Source organism: Nipponia nippon, unplaced genomic scaffold, assembly GCF_047370975.1.
Source record: "Nipponia nippon isolate SJK-2023a ecotype South Korea unplaced genomic scaffold, ASM4737097v1 scaffold_32, whole genome shotgun sequence".
Lineage (NCBI taxonomy): Eukaryota > Metazoa > Chordata > Aves > Pelecaniformes > Threskiornithidae > Nipponia > Nipponia nippon.
In genome coordinates, this window is record NW_028262350.1 from 4,585,092 (window position 1) to 4,608,451 (window position 23,360).

Sequence of the window (23,360 nt, forward strand, 5' to 3'; positions counted from 1 at the left end):
GGTTTTACTCCTTGCTTGTGAGAGCTAAAAGAAATGCCTTGTACCATGCTGAGGTCAAATGGAAGTGGCACAGAGAGGTCCCCCCGGGGAGCACCGAGGACCGTCTGTCCCATCTCACCTCCCAGTTTTGCTCCTTTGGCAGTAGGACAGCAATTATCCTTTGGATTGGTTTTGTCTTGTTTTCTCAGTTCAGCCACTTGAGGAAGGACAGGCAGGGTTGTCATAGCAATGAAAGGATAACTTCTTAATTTGTGGGATTCTTTCTCTTAATTATTCCAAGAATTGTAATCCCATGAAAACTGCCTTCTTTGGAGAATTTCATTTGGGAGCTGCACTGGCACTGAAGGAGAAGTTAAAAAGAAAGAAAAGTTGATGAAGACATTTTTGGGCAAAAGAATGGAAAAAATACGTATTTTGGTGAATTTTTCTGGCCTGTTTCGTATGCTGACAAGAACAAATGCCTGGCATTATCCAGAAACCAGGGCCTGGAATGGGTCCTAAACCTGAATTATTCATGAGTAATTCAAAGTGCTTTCACAGACTTTCTGAGGAGCAAGAGTATCAGGCAGAATTAACGCATTTAAGTCAAAATAAAATTGTGTAAAGCTTAACGAAGAACAAGTATGATTTCAAGGGCTATTTAAATAGGGAGGCACCAAAGGAAAATATTCTTCTATTGCATTTTTCATCCCCAAATCTCCAAGCCCAAGACACAGGACAGAAGCACCATTACTTTAATTTTGCATAGACCAAGAAAACACTGTAGCTTGCTCAGGGCCATGCAGCAAAGCAATGGCACACGAGGATGCAGCCGGAGGCCCCTGCAATCCCGCCAGCTCGCTTTGCACGCCAAGCAGGTGCCATGCGAGTCACCGCTAATGCGAACATCTTCGAACCCTGGCTGATAAACACGGCCCTGGAGAGAGGGCTGATAAATCTAAGTTACTGCAGAGAAGCTGGGAATGTCAGAATGAGCGGGACAGGCTCCGACTGCTGAAAACCACTACTGCAAATCCAATATTCCCTTTCTGTAATAAAATCTGTAGATGTAACTGTCTGCAGACTCTGGGCTGATTAGGGCCGAGAGTAATCTTTATGCACTAGGGAAGCCTCTCCCCCCATCACCAGCCAGATTTGGAGGCTGGAGGCTCGGCTCTGCCACCACTGAGTTTTTAATGTTTCTGCAGGTGGAGGAGGAAGGCATCCCAGAGCATCCTCTCTGCTGCTGGGGGATGCCAGGCACAGTTGGTGGAGAAATCTCTCCCCCCAAAATAGTTCTTCCACTGGAAAATGCTGATTCAACTCTCTGTCAATATGATCTTTTTATCAGCACCTTTCTTTGGGGGGCAGGGGTATCAAAATGGAGCATTTTATTGTCTTCCAACACCTTCCTTTAGGAGGTGTTTCCCAACATGCAGCCATTTGAATATTTTTGGTTTTCTTTCAAGGAGGCTTTTTTTCTCTTTAATTGCCTTAATTGCGTTCATTTTATACCCCATTATAAATCCAAGCATAATATTAAATACATTGAAATCCAATCAAAATTTCAATTTTATATATATATATTAAAAAGCCATTTAACAGAGTGAAAGCTACTTTGGAAGGGACGGGTTTTAATTTCATGGGAAACATCAGCATTCAGCATTATGTTCCCATTTGGAAAGGCAGACTCATTTAAGCAGCCGAGCTCTCTCTGCTAAGTGGAGCTCTGGGTCCCCAACAGTTTGAAGATACTGGCAATAAGCAGTTAGGTGAGAAGAGGGTCCAAAAAGGTTGGGGAAAGGCTGAGGAATGGAGGGAGACTTGTAGGACCATGATCATCTTGAGCAAAGTCCTTCTTTTTCCAGGTGTCATCATCATGGGCCACACGCTCCCAGTCTTTCCTTCCAAATGCCTCTTGTCCTCCTTTTTTGCAAAGCCCACGGAGATGTGGCAAAAGCAGCGTCCCGTGAACCTGAAAATAGAGCGGGACACCGATGGGGACATTTTCCTGGTGCTCAATGCAACCACACAAATGATCTGCAGCTGGGCCAGGGAAGACGAACCACTCTCCCATCCTGCAACCATCACTGCTTTTTCTTTTCTTCTTATTTCTTTTCCAGATCAAGCCCAGGGGGAAACATAAAAACATCAAATTAGCAGAACACGCAGCAATCTCCAGTGCTAAGGAGAGCGCTCTGGCCCAGGGCAGTGGGGACCGTGTGCTGAACCACACAGGGTGCCAAAGAAGCACCTTTTCTTTTTAAAACAACTCATTGCTCTGCCTGTAAGGCCAGTCCTGACTTTCCCAGTGCAAACCCTTTGCTTGGGACATGCTTCTGGGGGGGCTCAGGTGGGGCTGTGGAAGCAGAGGGGCTCACACAGGTGGGGGACCCCTCTCCATCTCTTCTCCTTCCCGGAATAAACCCATTTCCCAGGTGTTTCAGGGCTGGGATCCCTCACCCTGAAGCGGTGCAGCACGGGCTTGAGACACAAGAGGGCAGGCAGAGGCTGTGCAAAGGAGAGCGGGCTCCAGCTCTGCTCCCTGGGTCCCTCAGCCACCCTGGCCCTGCTGCCCACCACCGCCACCGCATCCCTGTAAGGGGAAAAAACGCGATTTTTTCCTGAGGGATGTGTCTTCTGGCCCTGCCTGGCTCCTCTGTCCTTCTTTCTGAAGGAGATTTGAAGCAGTGAAGTCTGCGAGGAACATTCAGGGGCTGAGGTTGGGCTATGAGCTCCCAAAGCAGCTACTTCACCCGCCAGGGATGCGCTGCCATTCCCTGGGTGTCCCCAAGGAAGGGGAGTGCAGGTTTCCTTAGCTGTGCTCTGCCATCCCGGGGGCTTTTATGGGACTGGCCAGGCTGCTTTGTCCTTACCTTGTACATCCACCTGCAGAGAGGCCGTTTACATGGGTGGCAAGAGGTGCCAACACCCCTTACCATCCCTTGCAACCCATCCACCCCATCCTTGCTGGTGTCATCCCACAGTGCAGCCCCAGGCATGACCAGAGGTGCTCTCCTCAGCTCTCAGGACACCCTGGCCAGCTCTTGGGCACAACCTGAGCCACAGGCACTCACCCGACAGCAAACCCCCTGGATTGTCCCCAACCCCATGAACAGTGGAGTGGAGCCTGGTGAGCTGGCGCCGGTGCCAGGCAGCCCTGCTGGGCACGGCGCTTTTTCCTCCAGACTGCAGCCAAAGCACTCTACATAGTTAAATGATAAAAGGCAGCAGATGGTATATGGTATGAATTACAGAAAACAGGATTGTAAAGGCAGCGCGCGTGGTGAACAAATGAAAGCATTAACGCACCAGGCCAAATAATGCAGACGGGGGGAGACGAGGGAGATTTGCAGATGGGTTGGTCATGGGTGGGAAAGGGAGCCCATTCCTGCCAGGAAATTTTTAGGGGGGGAATGGTCTTGTCCCCCGCTGTGGGGAGATGGTGAGCACAAGGGTGGACAGGCAGCGAGGTCTGGAGCCCAGGAATAAGGGTGCTGTGGCCACTCTGTCCTCAGCTGCTTTAATTCTGGTTCACATGCTGTTTGGATCTGCTCAGCACTGTCTTCTCCACCCCTCCTGGAAAGAGCACGACAAGATGCAGGAGGTTTGTAAGGCCTCACCTTGGCTGAATTTCTGCTTAATAAAGAAGGGGCACAGCTCTGTTTAGCCACAAATGGGCTTGCATCGAGAGCCTGGCTTTCAGTCACAAGCAGAGACGCAGGAGGAGGGACCATTTTTTGCATTTCAGGGCTGATGTGGATTTGTACAAAGAGGAAACCAGCCTCTGGTGGCAGCTCCTGCTCCCTCTGCACCCCAGCTCTCCGTGAGGACCGGCCGTGGTCTCAGCACAGTCCTGGAACCTTTGGTTATGGAAAGAGGGTTCAGCTTGAGGGCAGCAACCTGGTACACTGAAAGACCTCCTGGTAAATTCAACTCATGGCTATGCTGCAAGCTTTCTGCGTGACCGCTCTTGGTCCTTTGGCGTCTCTTTGCCTCAGTTTCCCTGGTGTAAAATGGAGAGAATAGCACTGCGCTGCCATAGAGCGGTGCCGGGATGAGTAGCTCAGCTTGAGAGATGCTCCCATAGGATGCTCTATGCTGGAGGACGCCACAGCTGGGCTTGCCTTTGGCTGCCAGTGCCAAATGTGGCTTTGGAGGTAGCAAAAGCTGAAACTGCCTCATCTCAGGGTGAAAAGTGTCAGGGGAGGACAGGGCAGCTCATGGCCGTGCCAGCTGGTGTCCCTGAGGAGACTTGGGTCCATCAGTGGGGGTGAAGCACCTGAAGTGCTGAAGGGGCCAAACGCTGCAAAGGCTTTTTCAGGGTCTGCTCTCATGAAAACAACACTTGGGGTTATAAATTCAAAAACTGGGCTCATTTTGTCCCAGATAATCTTTGGATTTGTCCTTAAGGTAACTTCATGAGTGGCTGAGAGTCACTGGGCATCGCATCACAGACTGTGACAGGCTCTGTCTGTGCTTTGACCCTCTGCTCCCACCTCATCCAAGCTGGAAATGTCACCTCCTGGGTGCTACCATGGCCCCTGGGACCCTCACCTACCATAGTGCTGGGTGCTGTAGAGAGACAGAAACTGATTTTTTCTTCTGGATCTGAACAAAAGCAGGCAAAAATACTGCTATGCCCCAAGACAACACAGAGGGGAGTTACCCTAGACCCTGCTCGGATGCCAGCAGCTTTCATCTCTGGGCTGAACCCTGCTCGTTCCCATCTCCAGCAGCATGCACTAAGGATGCGCTCATGTATGGAGGTACCATTACAGAATTTTGCAGTATCTCTTGGGTAGGAAACCTTTCCCTGTTTGCCTCCCCCCTCACCTCCTCCTTCCAAACCTCCTGGCTGAATGCACATCTGGGAGCATCTTCCCCAAACGCATCCATCACAGCTGCCTTTCAGCAGCAAACAAAACATCTGGAGATCCTGCTGGCTGAAAGTCTTCCGAGTCTTCCGTGGGCTGAGCCCGGGGGCTACAGGAGCTGCTCGGCACAGCTCCCCGGGCCCCACCGAGGCACGGCCGCTTACGGACATACCCCCAGCAGGAGCCGGGGGTCTCAGATCGCAGCCCCCTCCCCTGGGCTCTCGCCCTGCCGCGGGGCTCGGGATCGATGCATGACTCACAGCTCTCAGTGCTTCACCCTGTCGAGAGTCCTCAAGTGAAGGGAAGCTCTGAGACAGAGAAAGAAGAGATGAGAGATGCTGCAGCCCCTCTCCTCCCACTGCCTCTCCCCACCGAGTCCTGCCCTGTCTGATTTTTTGCTCTGTGCTGCTGTGTGACAGAGAGGCTTCATGCTATTGCTTTCTCCCCTGCTCAGTGTGCGTGTATGTGTGTGCATGGAGCTGAGCAGCAATTTTCCCCCCCCCTTTTCTTTTTTTTTAGCCTTTCCTTTTCCCTCACCCTTTTCCTTTCCTACTTCTGCTGAATTAGCTGCCCACCTTTCCCTGAGAGAAGCCCTCAGAAGTAACACCAGCAGCACAGGGTGGTTTTTTGGGGTGTTATTTCTTGGAGCCCTGCCCAAAATGGAGGGGTGGGGAGGAGGAGAGATGCCTAAATCCAGCAGCTCGCATCCCCGGAGCACAGGGAGCATCACCCGATCGGTCTGAAAGCCCCGCTGCTCTGCAAGACATCAGCTCTGGGAAGCAGCATCCTTGGGCTTTACGCACTAGTTATCAGGCTGCGAGCTGCCTCGACTTGTTTTAAGCTCTCTCTCTCTCATGCTTAATCTCCTCTCCGTTCGGCGCGTGTGTGTGTGCATGTGTGTGTGTGTAGGGGGAGGACTTTATTTCCATTGGCTCAGCTTTCGCTGCCCACCCACATCTCTTCCACATCACCTTGGTGTCTCCCTAAATAAAACCAGCCCTTCTTATCGCACTGAGGAAATCAAGAGCGAGAGTTTGAATGGATTTTGTATAAATATTTACCCCTACGAAGCTACTGCTGAGCTTGTGGGATAAACTCGCAGCAGCTGGCCTGAGACTCTCCTCCTCTCTCCCACCACTAAAAGGGTTTAATTACTTTCAAGAGGGGAGGGGAGAGATCCGGATCCCAGTTCCAGCTACCGACTGACCCAAAAAGCAGTGCCAGGATTTAACTAACTAACCCTGATGGATCTGAAGGACAGCACCAGCGAGGGCAGCATGGGCAGCCTACAGCCTTCCAGCATCCAGATTTTTGCCAACACCTCCACGCTCCACGGGATCCGTCACGTCTTTGTCTACGGGCCAGTGACTGTCCGGCGCCTGCTCTGGACCTTGGCCTTTGTGGGCTCGCTGGGTCTCCTCCTGGTTGAGAGTTCAGACCGGGTGGCTTTCTACTTCTCCTACCAGCACGTCACCAAAGTGGACGAGGTCGTGGCAAACAGCCTGGTCTTCCCTGCTGTCACCATCTGTAACCTCAACGAGTTTCGCTTTTCCCGGCTCACCACCAACGACCTGTACCATGCTGGGGAGCTCCTGGCTCTGCTTGACGTCAACCTGCAGATCCCCAACCCTCACCTGGCTGACCCGGCCGTCTTAGCCATCCTCCAAGAAAAGGCCAACTTTAAGCAGTATAAACCAAAAGTTTTCAACATGCAGGAGTTCCTGGCACGGGTTGGCCATGACCTGAAGGATATGATGCTGTACTGCAAATTCAAAGGCCAAGAATGCAACCATGAGGACTTCAAAACTGTGAGTATGAGCAGACACTCTTCTCTTCTCTGGGTGTGCGGACGGTGGTGGTGTTGCAGCACCAGGACAGCACTGGAGGTCACTGGCCAACCTGCGTGGGCACGGTGTGATGAGTGAATGGTGTCTGCTGGGCTCTGGCATGGCAGAGGAGGAGGAGGCAGCCTGTTGAGTTGAAGTTTGTTTGCTGGAGTCCTAACGGGAGCTTACGTGGGGCCAGCCTTGCAAGGGGCTTGCAGCAGGTCCAGCCTCCATCCTGCGTAAGGCCCACGGCTCCCAAGTGACTGCTTGGTGTCAGACCAGGGCGTCAGATGGGTCCTCCTGAGCATCAGAGGGGGCTCGGGGGTCTCTTGCTATGGCCAGTGAATGTTAGCCAGCTGTAGAAAGTAGAGAGGGCTGGAAAGAGGCCAGCAAGAAAGGCAGGCGTTCGGGGATGGTCTGAGTGATGTCCATTAGCTAGTTGTATTTCCCTGGGTGTTTGTAGCCTTGCTGGAATCTTGGAAGGGGAAATTTTTCTGCTTGTTCCTGGTGGTCATGGATCATAAATCCTGGTTTGTTGTGCAGTGTGGGCAGCAGCTGGGTCCCTTCCTGGTGCTGTGTTAGAAAGAAGGCTGGGGGGGGGGAAAGAAGAGAAAAAGAAATCAGGCTCAGCTCTGATCCCAGTCTGCTCTTAGGCTGGCGGGGAGGCGGAGCGAGCCGGGCAGCCTGAGGATCCTGAAGGAAGCAGATGCTGCTCAGTTTACAGCTTCTGGATGACACCCTGACAGCAGTGCAGGCTGGCCTGGGTAGTTTGGCTGACAAAAAGTATCAGCTTAAAATAAAAATAAGAAGTAGGTTGCCTGGAAGAAGCGATGCCCCCCCTTGTGTTGCCGGGGCAGGTGAGGGTGCTGGGCCGGGCGAGGGGCTCAGAGGGGTCTGCTCCCCCCAGGCTGGTGGTTTGGCTCCTGCCCTGGCAGAGATGTGGGCGTGCGGGCTGGGGACTGGGCTAAGTTGTACTTTGCTCTCAAGCCACGCTGGCCAGTCCCTTCGCACTGATTCAGGCAGTTGGGGGTTCAGTAATCCTGGAATCAGTAACGCTACAGCTTTCAGCTGGTTGTTTCTCTGGGAGCAATGCTGCTTGTTCTGCTCACTACTCTCTGTCCGGCAGACAGGCAGGTGCCATATCAGGTTTTGTGATGGTCTGGTTTGTCAGCAGGATTTTTGTCTGTTTTTAGAAGGGAATGTTTTCTGTTTCTGCTCCTTTTGGATCTCCCAGCAAATGAGTCCAACTGACTCACGCTACAAAGCCATTGCCATCACCTGGACTGTGCTCTCTTTAAACATCTGTGCAGGAACATATAATTTTATGCCTCAGTTATTGCCTGTGCATAACCCTGATGCCTTGCCCTTTTCAGACTGGATATCCAGGCAAACTGCTCCTTTGCTGCTGCTCCTTGGGCAGAGGTTGGGCCATGTGAGTCGTAGGAAGGTATCAAGAAAGTCACTAGGAGAAGAGCTTGCTAAGGAAAAGCCATGTGTGACCAAGTCTGGAGAATGGGATAGAAAGGAGAAACAGATGCAAAAATCCAGGGGACAGAAGAGTTCGGGAGTGAGGGCAGATCCCAATAGGATGGACAGACCTCCCCTAACCATCGCGAGGGTGTGGGGAGAGGGAGGTATTCTGCCCATGGGCTTTCCAATAACGCAGGAAACGCCGGCCAAAAGCAAAAGCCTCAAAGCCAGCAAGCAAACAGCACATTCAAAACATCTGCAGGACTTAAAAAAGCAGGTCTTGTTCTCAGATAAGACGGGAGCTTTTGGCAGCCTCCCTGGGACACGGTGGGGTGTCACCTCCCTGGCCATTTAGTTTTTTGAGGTAGCTGCTTCTGAAACAATGATTTTTTTTTTTTTTCATGGGGGATACAGTAGTTTCCAGAAAGACTAAACGTTCCCTGTCTGCCAAGTAAATCCTTGCTCTGCTAACCCAGGTTAGGGCCAGCTAGAAACAGCTAGGATATTATGGACTGACAGTGCTTGTCCTTGTCAAAGTACTGTAGAGATTCAGAAACTGGGCGGTGAAATACTTCAGTCCACTCTGGAAAGCAGCTCCTAGATGATCCAGAAGACATCTTCCCAGCATTGCCTGCCGTGCCTTTCTAACAGAGGCCGGTGTTTCAGTCTCACTGACTCCAGGTAATCCCTCAGGTCATGGAAATCCAGGGAGCAACACTCAAAAGGGACACAACGCTGTTTTCCTTCCAGACTTTACCTCTCAGAGATAAAAGGCAGCAAAAAGTGTCTGCTTGAAAGCCGAGCAGGTCTTTCCACAGGGAGCGTGCTGTAAAGGTCTTTGAACTGCCTCTGGGCTGAATCAGAGCCTCGTGTCCTGGATGAATTTTGCATTTAATCACCAACGACCTGTTGCAACCGCATACAGACTCTGTGACAGCCCATCCATTCTGCTGCATTACCAGTTGGAAAAAGAGGAGAAGCATCATCACTGAAGCCTGATTTCTTTCCTGTCAGGAAACGGAGGGTGTAAATCCCCGAGCAGTTTTGTAATACATCATCATGGTGAAGAACACCGGCTTTTCTATACTCCCCAAATCCATGCATCTGGGAGCAGAAGAAGCAGGAGTTTTGCAGTAGGAGGCTGCATCAAAGCAGTTGACTCTGCAATAAGGTACTGCTAAAGAAGTTAGTGCAGTATTGCCAGCTGGTCAGCTGTCCCTTCTGATGTATCGGGGGGGGGTGGGTGTTGTGTGCAGTGTCTCCCCTGAATAAAGCACACGTTGCTTTTGCCACATGGGAAAGCAGAAGCTGGCATGGCAGTGTCTTGGCACTTTGAAAACATGATTTTACCCTCCTTCCTCCTGCACTTCCCTGTTTCAATTCTCTGTTGCTGCTTTATTAACAGGATTTGAGCTGTGCTTTCCTTACACTCTCTGTTCCTTCTCCCCAGGATAATGTCTAATGCCTCTCAGACAACGTTTCCCCCTATTATGGTCTGCTCAGAGGAGCGAGTCCCCTAAGCTTTTCTGCAGAGATACATCCAAAGGGAACAGCAAGGTCTTAGGAGAGTATGTGCTGATTCCTGAGCTGGCACTGCAATGCACTGAGCAGCAGATAAGATAATGCAGACCTTTGCTGTAGGCAAAGCAATGAAGAATAGAAAATTGGCAGAATACGCGTTAGCAAACCCATTCCATTAGAGTATTTGGAGGAGGGAAGCCTGATAACAGCAGCAGCTGAGGAAATCCCCTCCTTTTTTCCTGCATTGCTCCTCCCAGGAGGTCTCAGTTGAAAATGACCTCGCAGATGGCATTTTTCTGGAGGAGCTGTGCTCATGCTGCTCAACATGACATTAAGGTCTTCCCATCCTACTGCTGCTGAGCGTGGTAAAGCTGTAGCTCGTCAGCCCTAGACACACTGCTGTGATTTTCTGGGTATCCCTGTGGGCGTCCTGGAGCAAAGCCTCTTTCCTGGGCCTGGTGGTGCAGCTCATGGTCCTTTGCTGTTCCAGCATGGGATGAACTAAGCAATGGCAGGGAAGCCTTGCAGGAGATTTTTGTGTGTGGCACAGCAAATTCATGGGGCAAGAGGGCAGAAAAGTCTGTGAAAACCCTTTCAACCCATGGAGCAAACAAGAATGACTGGTGGGATGACCTGCGTGTAGATACCGAGAATAGGAGCAGCAGGGGAACAGGCTGTCTCAGTCCCACCTTGCTTTAGCCCCAGCAGCCAAGCCCTGCCAGACATATTCAGATGATGGCAGTGAGTGTGCATTCTGGTGTGCGAACATGTTTTTCAGTCCGGTCATTTGCTAAATGGAATGTGTAGCGTGTGCTTCCTCACACATCCAATTCATTTCAGAGGTAACACAATAACTTAGCTTGTGCCTGCTATGCCTTCGTTGCCAGATGTCTATTTATTTTTAGTGGCCATGACAATCGAAGGATATAACTCATTTATTTTCAATACACATTCTTACTGACAGACAGTGTCCACATAATGGAGAGTATCTCATGTGAATATTTCTATTTTGAGACACAAGTTTCTGTCAACCTATCTGTCTTTCTCCATGCATATTTTTCCTCCCATTCTTTCTAGTGTGCCCAGGAGGCCAGTATTGAGTAAATTGCTTTTGCTTTTTAGACTAATTAGTCCATTCTCATCTCCTATAATACAACTTCCATTTTCCTCAAGGAAAAAAAGAATCAGATGGTGGCTGCTTGATTCGGAAAAGCATTACTTCTTTCTATTTAACAATTTTTCTTGAAAATCATGACTTTTTCCAAAGTTTGCTCCAGAATCTGAGATGTCATAATGAGAACTGCAGTTCTGTGATACCTTTTACACAAATAGATAGTTCTTGCACTAGGAGACCAAATCTTTGTGCAGCCTTCCCAGTCTGCATTATAACATCTTGAGTTTGTACATGCTACTGAGATTCAGAGCATGGGCATAGGCACAGGAGGGAGTGCAGGGTTATCACGTTGCTGTTGTAGGTGTCTCAGTTGGGTGTCTAAAATGAAGCGGATTGCTTCTGGGTCATGTATCTGGCTGATGTGCAAACCATGCCCTTGAGAAATGCAGACCCTCATTCTACCCAACGTTTGTCTGGACTAAGTTTCTCTGTCCCTTAAGCATTTAGCTGTAAAATGAGTGTGGTAGTGCTTCCCCATGGAGCTGATGGGGTTTGTATTTCCTTCATTTATTATGAAATGGTAAGATAATGCTTTAAAATTCACCAGAATATTTCATGGGAGGATGCCAGTTGTGATGAACCTCTGTTCATGAAAAAAGTTTCCTGGGTCTTGAATCGTTACTAGAGTTAAAATCTAACGAAGAGAAGGCTGTAGAACCTCAGTGGGGTAAACCCCAACCTCATGGCAAACCCAATTTTATGTCCTTTAGTACTAAAAGTATTCACACTGGTTGGACTCGATGATATTAAGGGTCTTCTCCAACCTAAATGATTCTATGATTTTATGGATGAAACAACTCCCATAGGACAGAAAATTCAGAAGTGTGGCTGTAGGTCATTTACTTGGGACGTGGGTGATCCATGTTTGAGACAGTGGTCTGACTCAAGACCTGAGCAGCATGGTAATAAAGTCTTCCTTAATTTTCTTTTAAAAGCTCTGTGTTTTGTTCTGGTTTGAGCTATTTCTTGACCAGGCACTCTCCCCTCCCCCACTAGGGGTTTGAGATGGGAAATCATCTAAAGGTTTGAGATATCTCAGAATTGAGCACAGCCAAAGCATCAGAGGCAGCGGGAGATCAGAGGGTTGTGAGTGCAAAGGGAGATGAGGCACAGGGGGAGCCCTGAAGGAGGAAAGACAAAGCACTTCTGTGGATAAGAGCCAGCTGTGGGCTCAGCCTTCCTTTGCCCGTGGCCTCGGCTTATGCCATGCACCTGGCTGCTTCCTTTGAGGGAGAGCAAGAACCACTCTTGTCTTCTAAGTGATTCCCATTCATCACAGTTATTCATCAGGAGGCCAACTGAGAGCTCCTCTGTCCCCCCGTCCATACAACACCTGCTGAGGGGTTTGTACTCAAAACAGCAGCTGAACCTGAAGCAAAATGCAAACACCGCCCTTGACATGAAGGTTGTCATTAGAGTTGCAAGGACAGAGGAGATGTTTGAGGGCTGCAAGGCTTTATCAGAATTTTCCTGGGAATTGCATGAGGCTTTCCTTTGCATTGGAAATACCTCTGAGTCTGGCTTCTTGCACCTCAGCTCTCCTACCTGCAAAACAGGGGGTAAACAGCCTTTCTCCCAGAGAGACACTGAGAACTAAAGTGCTGGAAAGCTGTGGAGAAGCAAGGTTACAAAAAACAGAAAACAAGGATGATAAAGGTCTTTCAGCCACCATGTCCTTGTGTTTCCTTAGCCTGTGGCTCTCTGAGACTAACACATTTCATCTCACAGGGTCTCTCTGACAACTGGTCTTGGACAGAGGTCTCCTGGGTACAGCTCTCTGTCTGCAGTGGATGAAGGGTGAAACCATGGGAAGCATTCAAATGTACTTGTGCTCTTTCTACATGACCAGACTTAAATCTAGTCATGCCCAAAACTGTAAGTGAAGGCCAGGAAAGACCAGAAACTTATGAAAAAACCAGCATGGTTTCCATCTGGAGAGGTAAATTGGAACAACATAGCTTGTCCTGACCTTCTTCCATACACCTCATGCAAGTGCCCCTTGGAGACTTCCTGACAAATAATAAATAACCTCCCAGATGTTCCCTCTGGCAGAATCTTTGTGCTTACCTGACCAAGTGCAGTGATGCCATGTGAAAAAACATGATGTGACTGCTGTAAACCACTCTGTGGGTTTACTCTAAACACACCTTGCAAAGTCCTGACCACTATGGTTCAGTGTCCATGATCCCCACGGAAGGCAATGGGCACAAATCGAAACCAGCGGTCATAAAGTGAAACAGGAGGAGTTCTCACTTGATTAAAGGAGAAAACAGGTCTGACTTCAGTGATGGCTTGGGTGGCCTTTTGAGGTCCCTTCCAACCCAAATTATTTTATGATTCTATAATAAAAATCAGGTGCATACCTGCTGGATCTTACCCCCTTTTGCTATTTTTTGGGAGTCTGATTTTTTCATGCTCAATTCACTCAGTCTTCAATGAGAGCATGAAAAATGAGAGCCAGTTTGGGAAGATGGTTACCTTCCCCTCTGTGAGCCTTGCATACAAGTTCGAGTTCGCGTTATTGACCTAAGGAAATAAATTGGCCTAAAACACACAGTTTTTGACAGCTCTGTCTGCATTGAGCATCTGAGGCATTCACAGCTCTGATTCCATAATGAACCTGTCACAGGTTCTCTGAGCAAGCTCCTGGCCTTTTCCATCTCCTGGAACCATCCCCATTTGCTTTAGGAGGAGACAGCAGAGATTCCCTGAAAAAAACCTCAAATCCATCCTTCAGCTCCTCTTGACTGAGAAAATGTGCCTCGCAGCTCCCGAGGAGCGCAGTTGGCTGCACAGCAGCAGGGACAGCGAGGTCATCTGAGGCATCTCCATCTCCTCTGGCAGAGCCCGGTGTCTGTGAGTCCCTCCTACGCCTTCACAAAAGCATTTGTTAAAGGAATTTATACCTGGAGCGCCATCCAGACTCAGCTTGGTCGGTGCAGCAGAATTATGCATTAATTGGCTGTCGGGGGGGATGCGTGTTCAGGGCGCGGGCAATAAAAGGCAATACCATGATAAGGTAGGTCCGAGCAGGGTGCCAGATGGACGTGTTGCTGCCACAGCTATATGAACTGTATATAGTACTCAAAAGATATAGAAAGTATTTTGCCTACTGGGCTGATGTGACCATTCATGCAGGTTTCCATAGGAAGAGCTCTTTGGAAAAACAGATCCATGAAAAACTTTCTTGCCTACAAGATGAGCACAGCTATGAGAGAGCCAGGTGGGAGGGAGAATGCGGGTCTTCCAGAGGGAGGAAAACATGAACTGTGGCTATATTTGCAGGTTGCAAAAGTCAGCAGCTATTTTGCCACCTGAGAGGTTAAGAAAAAAAAGCCTTGCATGTATTTCCTTTACTGAGGGATGAGCATAACGTGACTGGTCTTCTAAAAGCTCGTTGGGTTTTCCAGACCTGTGAATAGCTGTGAGGAAACCTCTTAGGGATCACAAGCTCAACAAGCTAAGATGGAAAATCAGCTAGATGAGGTGGACATGTCTGACTCCCATCTGCCACAGATTATCTATGCGACCAATACCAGAATAACAAAATTGCCCCTTGGAGGTAAAAGAGACTGTGAGTCATTTAAACAGATTGACATCAGTATGCTCAGGGCCCATCAAGAAACAATTTCCATCCAGCCATGAATATTTACAACTGAAGCACATTCCATTATTTGAAGAAAAGCTGAATTGTTTTGATCATTTGTTGTTGTTGTTGCTGTTGAAGAAAGGATTTAGCCTGTGTGTTAAGTCAGGGAGCATGAAGTGAAGAAGTGAATGGTAATGGAAAATGCACATATATTTGCTCAGGATGCGATAGATGAAAGGAGGTTTAATCTGCATTTGGTTAGATCTCCAGAGAAGAGCCCATCACAGGGGAACCTGGGCCATCAGGGCGTTTTCACGTGCAATAGAAGGTGCTCAGTTGTCTGCTCCTTTCAGATGAGCCAGTTCTGTGCTGTGATTTCCTCAGAGACTGGACTTCGAAAAGAAAATCGGAAGTGAGAAAGACTGAGCCAAATTCAATCTACTCATCAGGTGCTTCTTCAGTCAGTTTGACCTTGCATGAGAAGGTGATTCCAGGCTCTGCCCAAGTGGTGGGAGCTTCACACCAAGCCTTTGGGCTTCCCTTTCAGTCAGTCCAAAGGTTGTTCAGATCTCACTTCCAGTGTGAGTTTGTTGGGAAATGGAGTTTGTCCTGAGGGAAACCAATAGTTCTGAGTCTGTCCTCCTTCCATGTCTGGAAAAAAAAAAAACCACAAAAAACTAGGTCGAGGGCCAAAAATTTTAGTGTGATGAAGTTTTAGCTGCTTTATAAATCTGAATCTTCATGATGCTGTTTCAACGATGCTGAAGACTGATATAAATGAATGTAACATAAAGATGGGCATGAAATTAAAAGAATTAAAAATGCATTTGCCTTTTTAAAGGTTTTGACATTATTGGAGGAAGAAAGTCAAAACAACACATTTAGACATTTTCTTGTTTCATGTTCCATCCATGTTCTTTCCAAGCTTTCTGAAATCCCATGCTCAGGTAGTGGAGGACAGTCAGGCAAGGACTTCACTTTATGGGGCTGAATCCCATAACAGTGATTCAAACTGTTCACCTGAACATTTGAGGGAAATTAATCTTAGGCCAAGAGAAGAGAATAAATAAACCCTAGCAAATGCTCTCTGGTGACATAACTGCATGTACTATGAGCAGGATAATTTAAGGGCTCAAATCTCTGCCACTGTGATGAGGGACTGACTTCCCCCAGTTCAAGTCCAAAATGATGAGCTGAAGCCCTGGTACAGCAGAGAGGAGAGTATAATTGCCATGTGGGATGGCTCAATGGCAGGCAAGAAAACATCACCGAGTATGCCGTAGGCAGAACAATAAAGGACTAAATTAATTGCAAAGGAGAGTTAATGACCAGTGGGAGGAATTAATGTAAGGTTAACCCTTAATTAGCTAAACTTTCAACACCACACTCCACTGCTCCCTGGCACTAAAATGGATGGTATATATAGAGACATCCATTAGAGCCTCTGTATTTCTTCCACGCCACCTGTTATGCTTTGGAAGAGCAGCATCTGTGATCCATCTTTGCCTACCATGCATGAAACGGCAGCGTCAGTAGAGCTGTTAACTCATCAGTGTTTTTCCAGTGATGGAGAAACCTGTGAGAGCTGAACGAGGATATCAGAGATGCTTCAGCTTGACCTCAAATGTGTGAGAGCATTACGTTTTTGGAGATAGGAGGGACTCTAAGCCACCTGGAAAGTGATGATTTATTGGGGGGGGGCTTGAATTAGAACAGAATTTTTGCCACCATGTTCCTTGTTTTTTCACTGAAAATAAGAACCAGAAATGTTACTGTGAAGTCTGCTGGGAACTGCAATTTCAGTTCTTCATACTGCCATTTTTCTCTGGACACATTGGTTGGATTATATCTCCCAAAGCATAACATGGTGTCTCCTCTTTTGCCAGTGAGGTGATGGCTGGTTACAGCAGTCACACAATCCTGATGTATTAATTTTTTTCTTTGAAGCATTTAATGGTTGGGGATTCTTCCTTTTTTTTAATGAAAAGAAACAAAGTGTTTTCCCAAAAGGTTTTGTGAAAACTGCTGCTGTGGTAGATTCTCAAACAATATTCCCATCTAAACCAATCTTTATGTAAAAAATTGAACCAGTTTCCATGAGTAGCATGTCCAGACAGGGTGTGGATATCGTGCCCTCATTAAGAACAGGAGTTGCTGTGCCAGATATTAAGCTTCATACTTGTTGATTGAGCTGCATTTTTTGTACTCCACCGTGGTGATGAATCCCACAGCCACCATCCCTTCTACAGATACTCTGGGAACGCTCTAAGTGGCCATTACCTAATGCTAAATTATGATGGAGCATCTCCTGAAATAGATGTGACATCCACACGAATAACAAATGAATTTGTTTCTGTCAAGGCAATGACAATGGATTGCTGTTGAATTAACATGAGTGCCGTTTGCTGCTCTACACCAGCTGCAACGAGTTCCTTGTAGGGTGCATGTAATTACAGGGACACAGACGATGCCGTGAGTGCGAAGGTGCAATGGTATAGACGGCTGTTAAGGATGAGCTGTGGGAAAAAGCAAGTCCCAGGCTGACAAACCAATCCTATTTCTATTGAATCCCAGTGGAGTTTGCCTCCTAAAGACGTTAATGAAAGTGAAATCATGCTGTTAGTCCCCACAATTGCATCCATCCCTCAAAAAATCATTCTCTTCTCATTATCACTTGGTAGTACAAAAAGACCCTTAGAGGTCAGTCCTATGATGATGTCTCTGTACATCTGCATCTCTCCAGGGAAAAACAGATCTAGAGGGAAAGGATTTTTCTCTGGTGTTCATGCATGATACTAGAAAAATGTGCCTATAGGACTCTCAAGTTTATAAAAACTGTTTCTCTGCTGGGTCTGTGTTCAGAAACTTGTGTTACATCTCTGCACGTCGTGTCAGGTTGAGCCACGGCTCCCAGCTCCTTTTTCTCAGTCTGTGTTGTGTATCTTGAGGTGCTGTGCAGGGTGTGAAGTGGCAGGTTAAATGAGGTGGGAAAAAGGAATAGGGGAGAGCAATAGAGGAAGAGGGAAGGTGAGGCAGAAATGGGAGAAAACTGTGTTTATGGCATGAAGAAGCAGAGCCCTGAAGTTGGCTCAAAGAAAAACAAATTCAGATCAGAAGCAAGCATGGGTTTTTGAAACACAGATTGATGAGCCTGGAATTGGTCTGAACATTTCCATTGAAAACTTTCCATCAGAAAATGCTTTCTGAATGCAAAAAAAACACTGCTTTCCTAAAGTTACACTGAATGGGATGACATTTCCCTTGAGAAAAATGAAAGCTTTTTGTCTTAAAGCATTTTTATTTTCCATGAAATCAATTAAAAAAAAAAATCTTAGAGAAAAATAAAATCTTGAAACTCTGGGATATTGCACTAAATGGATGTTCTGATTTTCAGCTAGTTCTGAATTTCAGGCACTGGAAGAGGCTGCCCAGGGAAGTGGTTGAGTCTCTATCCCTGGAGGTATTTAAAAGATGGGTAGATGTGGTGCTTAAGGACATGGTTTAGTGGTGGACTTGGTAGTGCCAGGTTAATGGTTGGACTTGATGATCTTAGAGGTCTTTTCCAATCTAAACGATTCTATGATTCTATGAATTAAGTAATGGAAAAAGTCACCTGGAGCTGGGGAATTTTCTACCACGTGGAGTCTCTACATCATGCACTTGTAGGCCAGGTGCACCCCAGGCTCTATTTTACATGGGTTTTGGGGCAAAACCTGGTAAGATCTGATGTTAGTTAGGGTGAACCCTGAGTTATATACTCATATCAGGCTTTCCTTGAAGAGGGAGTTTTCATACTCTGCTTTCAAGCGAGTCCCCTCTTTCAAAGGGCAGGTTTCAGAGCAAGATGTTTTCTGATAGACCATGTTCTGAGCTTTCTGGAGATGGTTGAGTTTTAGCCTTATTTCCTGATAATAAAAGGTTTCAGCAATTTTGTCTCCATTTGAAAGAGCAGAAGTCGTCTCAAAACCATTTGGTTTCTACAGGTTTCATGAAAACTGGCAGCTGTGAGAGACTCAAACTCAAGTCCACCAAGGAAAAGCAGGGTCAATGATGACATGATACATTTTGTCTGACAGCGACCAGCTGTCCAACAAACGTATGTGCCCCACTTTCTCCAAAAGCAGCCTGGCAATAACAAGACAGCTTACACTTTTCTGACAGTACAGACAGTGCAACCAAGAAAAAAATCAGTATGCATAGGGCTGTGCTACCCATGGGACATGGAGAAACAACCCAGAGGTAGATCTGTGTGCGTGTGAAGGTAAGCACCTGGATGTGGATGTTAGCTGCTCCTGGCTAACTCTGCTTTTGCCTGGTGGGAATCCTAAGGGACCTGGGACAGAGCAGGGAGAGGTTAGAAGACAAAATATCCTCATCCTTAGGGAAACAAACTTCATTAATTCTTCTGTTTCAAGAACAACTTGGTTTATAGTGGATTTGGTTTTTCACATTCATTTCTCCCCTTGCATTTCCTGAAGAGGTTCTCTTCTGCTGAATGTGTGGGTCACTGAACATGCGCATGCGTGTGTCTGCCTATAGACGCATGAATTGACCTGCTGGGCTGTCACTGCAGTTCCTGCTGGAAGCACAGGTGCTGCATCCTGATTTTTTAACCACCATGTTGTCCAGAAATTCAGAGGTGCTCATGCTGGCTTGTTACTGAGGCATGGCTTTGGAATACAGTTCTGTGTATACAATATAGGCTACACAGACAGAGAGGATTTGGGGGAACCAGAGCCTCATGGTGCTAGGTGGTTTATGCAGTAAATGCCCACACCTCATCTCTCAGAAAGAAAGCGGGAATGTGGGAGAGGGACTGGGAGAAGGGAGACATCTTCTTTTTTTAAGCTAAGGCCCAGACAAATGGTATGAATCTGATTCTTCCCTCCTGAGCTTGGGAAAAGGTGGGAAAAGTCCAAGTTTAAACCATTTTAATACCTTCTCTTGCTGGGCTTTGCCATTCTGATTAGTCCCCAACCATCCTGGTGTGACTTCTTTTTCACCTGTGGCTCATGGCTCTCCAAAACAGGTAGGAAAAGGCAAAGAGCTCCTGTATGGAGCCCTCCAGCCTTGCTCTTGCTGTGCCCTCTGCTCCACACTGCGAACAGGAGTCTGTGAGCAGAAATACTGCCATTTCACTTCAACAGCCAGGTTATCCATTTGGTCCCATTACATCCATGGTGGTTAGCTCTTGGTCTCCAACCTGCAGTGAGCCAGCAGCTAATTAATGGGTTGAAAACATCCTTGATGTCTTGCCCCATGGCATGCACAGGACAGATGGCATGGGTGGGAGCTGCCCTGCACGCCTCCTCCCAGGCACCAGACCGCCCTCCATGATACTCATCACCAAAGACAATGTACATGTGGCCCCACTGAGGAGGACTAGAAGAAAACCCCAAAACCCATATGGGGTGATGCTGCTTTGGATCACCAAGATCCACTCCCAGCTTAACTCTGTGGGCAACAGCTTTCCCCCTCCAACCAACCAGCTCTGAGTCGGCCTAATTCCTAGCCCACGGTGCTGCTGTGAACCTGTGCTGAAGGACTCAGGATGCACGAGCTGACCGCAGCTTTGCATCATGCTCCTCAGGGCATGGGTAGGAACAGCCGCCCACCCAGCTCTGAGCCTCCATAATACCACGTCAGTACAGCGCTCGCACGCCTCTGTTCGGATTGACAATAAAATTGTCAGCTCCTTGGGGCAAGGACTGTCTTCCTGGTTTATGTTCATTATCAAACATTTATTTTTAAAATTGATTAAAAATTAAATAAGGGAGGGGATTTGTTTTAGCCTGCTTCAGAGAATGACATGGGTTGTGATTTTGTGCAGAGACAAGAATATCCATCATTCCCGTTTGGAAGGAATTAAAACGAAACAGATTTTTCTATGAATGTCTTCACTCAAAATACATTTTGATAGCCTTGCTTACTATATTTGCAAGTCAGGTACACAGCGTACCTGAGCGCCCATAGCTATTCCCATCTCTGCAAACCCCAGATAGCTTCTGCAAGCGCCTGCAGGCTAAACAGCATCCCTAAGTAAAACGTCTGCCTCCTTTCCACTTTGGAATGCTGTTAAATGTGGAAGGGTATTTCTAAGCCTAAGGTTACTCCTCCATTTTGTGTGCCATTGGCTCTTTGTTGGTACAATTAATTGCAGAATATTTTCCTCCCATGCTTCAAAACAATCTGTAATGGTAGCCCTTGCAGGGGGTTAAAGTAAAGCGCAGCTACCACACATGAATTCATGTGGCAAACTATTTCTAGAGATCAAGCAAGGACAATTTTGTCACCAGGGATAGGGAAATGTGTTGTGCATTTATTTTGTTGCAAATCAGGTAGGTATGTACACAGTCCCCATTTGCAAAGTAATCTCGGAAGCTGGGGAAGAGGTGTAAGTGAATTGCTAACACAGTTATTGTCAGCCCTTTTAGCTTCTGTATTCCTTCCATGCTTTTTTTCTATCAGGAGGAGAAATAAATGTGAGTCAGGTATGTTCTTGTAATCGCACTTGTCTTTCAAAAAAGACATGCACACTTTCATTAAACACAATAAACCCAGAAAACAGCATGCAGCTTCTTTGCTTCGGTCTGCCCCTCCTGTAAGCTGTATGCCCAAGCAGCTCCATCATCTCCCTGCTGCGTTTCATGGGTCCACCTGGAACAGGTTCTCTTTGTTTTCTGTCCAGGCACATCCAGGCTTGACATCTTCCAGCTATTGGGTGTGCTACCAGGGGTCCGCCTCAGGCCACATCAATATGATGGTTTTTAGCCAAGATGTTGGCTCCTGTGTCACTGGATTGTTGAGGATGGTGATGATTCAGTGATGCAGATGATGTTTTTTTAATCAATTACAGCAGCAATGGACCAAACCCGTTTTAAGCATATGATGCTTGTTACTTGCGGGAAAACCCATGTTCCTGAGATATCCATCTGGGCAGCCCCGCAGAGGAGGTCTTTGCAGCTTGCTCCCGAGTTGAGAGACAGTTTCCAATAACTCCAAGTTGTGTTTTTCTACCTACTCAGTGCAAGCTGGGAGAGGAAGGAAAGGTCAGGGGAAGGGGAGCCCACTGTTCAGAGCAGTGCCTGGGCTGGGGCGGATCGGGGAGGCTGCTGTCTCTGCTGTAGGTGGGCAAAGGGGCTTGTTTTTTGCAGGCACCAGGAGCTGTCAGATGTTACTTGGGTCCTTTGGATCAACTTGCACTGGGTGCGAAGAGCACGCTGGTGGCTGTGAGCTGGGGAGACTTTCTACTGGTGGAAGCAATGCACGGGTCTTTGGCTGAGTCCAAGGATGAAGAGGAAACGTGTGTTCCTCTGCTCCACCCAGTAAAAGTGAGACACAGCGTAGTAGGATCAACACCAAGCTTCTGCTTGAGTTACCACGTTTTCCAGGGCTGCAGGAATGGGTCCCCAAGTGCAGCATCACATGAATGCACCTTTGGGAACCCAGGCTCTGCTCTTCAATGCCAGTTCATTTTGGGGTCTCTGCAAACTTTGTGCAGCACAGATGGCCACGGAAAAGCACGAGCAGAAGCATGTCTAATCGTTACAGCTGATAGTCTCCCAAGCCTGAGGTCAACCGCCTGCTCTGCTGCCTGTGTGATCTTGACTCCGAGCAAGGATTTGAATTCCAGGGAGTGAGGGGCATTTTTCTGAGCCTCCATTGCTGGAAATAATGCTTAGGTCTATTATTTCCCTGTATTTTTCATGCCAGACTGTCATAAAAAAATACTTCCATGTTGGATTTCACAGCTTTCTTCCCTTCTTTACGAGTAACACAGAATTACCTTCCTGTTTCTTTAAAATTCTGAGGTTTAGCAAGCAGATAAATTACACTTCTTAAAAACCCAGCCCCAGCTGTGAAGCAAATATTTCTTTCCTCTCAGGGAACCATTCCTTTGCCTTGTTATTTTGAGCTCCATCATGGTTGTTGCCATGCAATGGCAACTTCGTGGAAAAGGAGGTTAAGTGCTAAGGTTAAAACAGGTTCAAGCATAATCCAGAGTGCCCTTGGCAAAGACAGAAGTGTTTTAGTGGGTCTCATTCATCATTGCCTGACTGCTTAAAGTGGTGAAGTGGCTCATTATTGTTTTTATATGCCTTTATGAGAGCCGCAAAAGAGCCAAAGAGAAAAGTACCACTATTTTCCTCCCTTAACCCACACTCAACAGGGAACAATAATATTTAAGACCTCAGAGTGCAATGTAAAAGGTTTCCTCTTCAGAAACCAAATTCCCCTGCATGAGCCATGTGGAGCGGCTCAGGCTCAGCTCCAGGGAGGAGGTTTCTGTTGGTTTGTGGAGTTACGTCTACGACAGCATTTTGGAGCTGATAGCAAGGAGCTGCTATTGGCAGACCTGCCTTCATGAAACCATCGTCTGCCTCAAGCCAACTGGTGGCTTTTCTCCTCATCGATCCTGCCAAAGCTTTGTCCTCCCTGCAGGTTGGATAAATCTTCAGCAGGGGCTGTGGACTCTGCAATGTAGGGAAAGATTGCACCATCAAAGACCATTAAAAGAAAATATTTTGAAGATCACAGATCTCAAACACCACTGAGCAAAGACCTTCTTAGTGCTCCACCCTCGCCTGTTTGTTTTGCACATGTTGATCCCTGCTGATACACGCAGTGGCTCACAGTCCATACCTCAGAATTTTTGTGCAGACTACCAGAATGATAAGGCAGAGGTCCTGACTAGTTTGTTTTAATTAAAAGTGGCTGCTTTAACTATGTACCTTGCCAAGTATCTTTACCAAACTATTTCTTATGGAGGTCAGGATATGTTAACACCACTGGAGAAAACAGTGGTAAATGCTAGTGCAGAGGGAACGGGTAGTCTCATGCGTTCAAAAGCAGCTGAACCCAGACTGAAACAGGTACAGAGAGAGACTATGAGGAGGATTAAGGAAAAGGGGCACCTGTTCTAG

At 47.5% G+C, this 23,360-nt stretch overlaps 1 protein-coding gene across 3 annotated transcripts in view; it reads left to right on the plus strand.

The window, feature by feature from the left end:
• The first annotated feature begins 5,870 nt into the window (after nucleotides 1–5,870).
• Nucleotides 5,871–23,360, plus strand: part of LOC104012265 (acid-sensing ion channel 2) — a 505,120-nt gene continuing 487,630 nt past the window's right edge. For all 3 annotated transcript variants that reach the window (XR_015707434.1, XM_009464632.2, XM_087769914.1), the window contains exon 1: nucleotides 5,871–6,664. Coding sequence is in view for 2 of the 3 variants with exons in the window: in XM_009464632.2 (XP_009462907.1) it covers nucleotides 6,101–6,664 (564 nt within the window). In the remaining variant the exon portion in view is untranslated. The remainder of the gene's footprint in view (nucleotides 6,665–23,360) is intronic.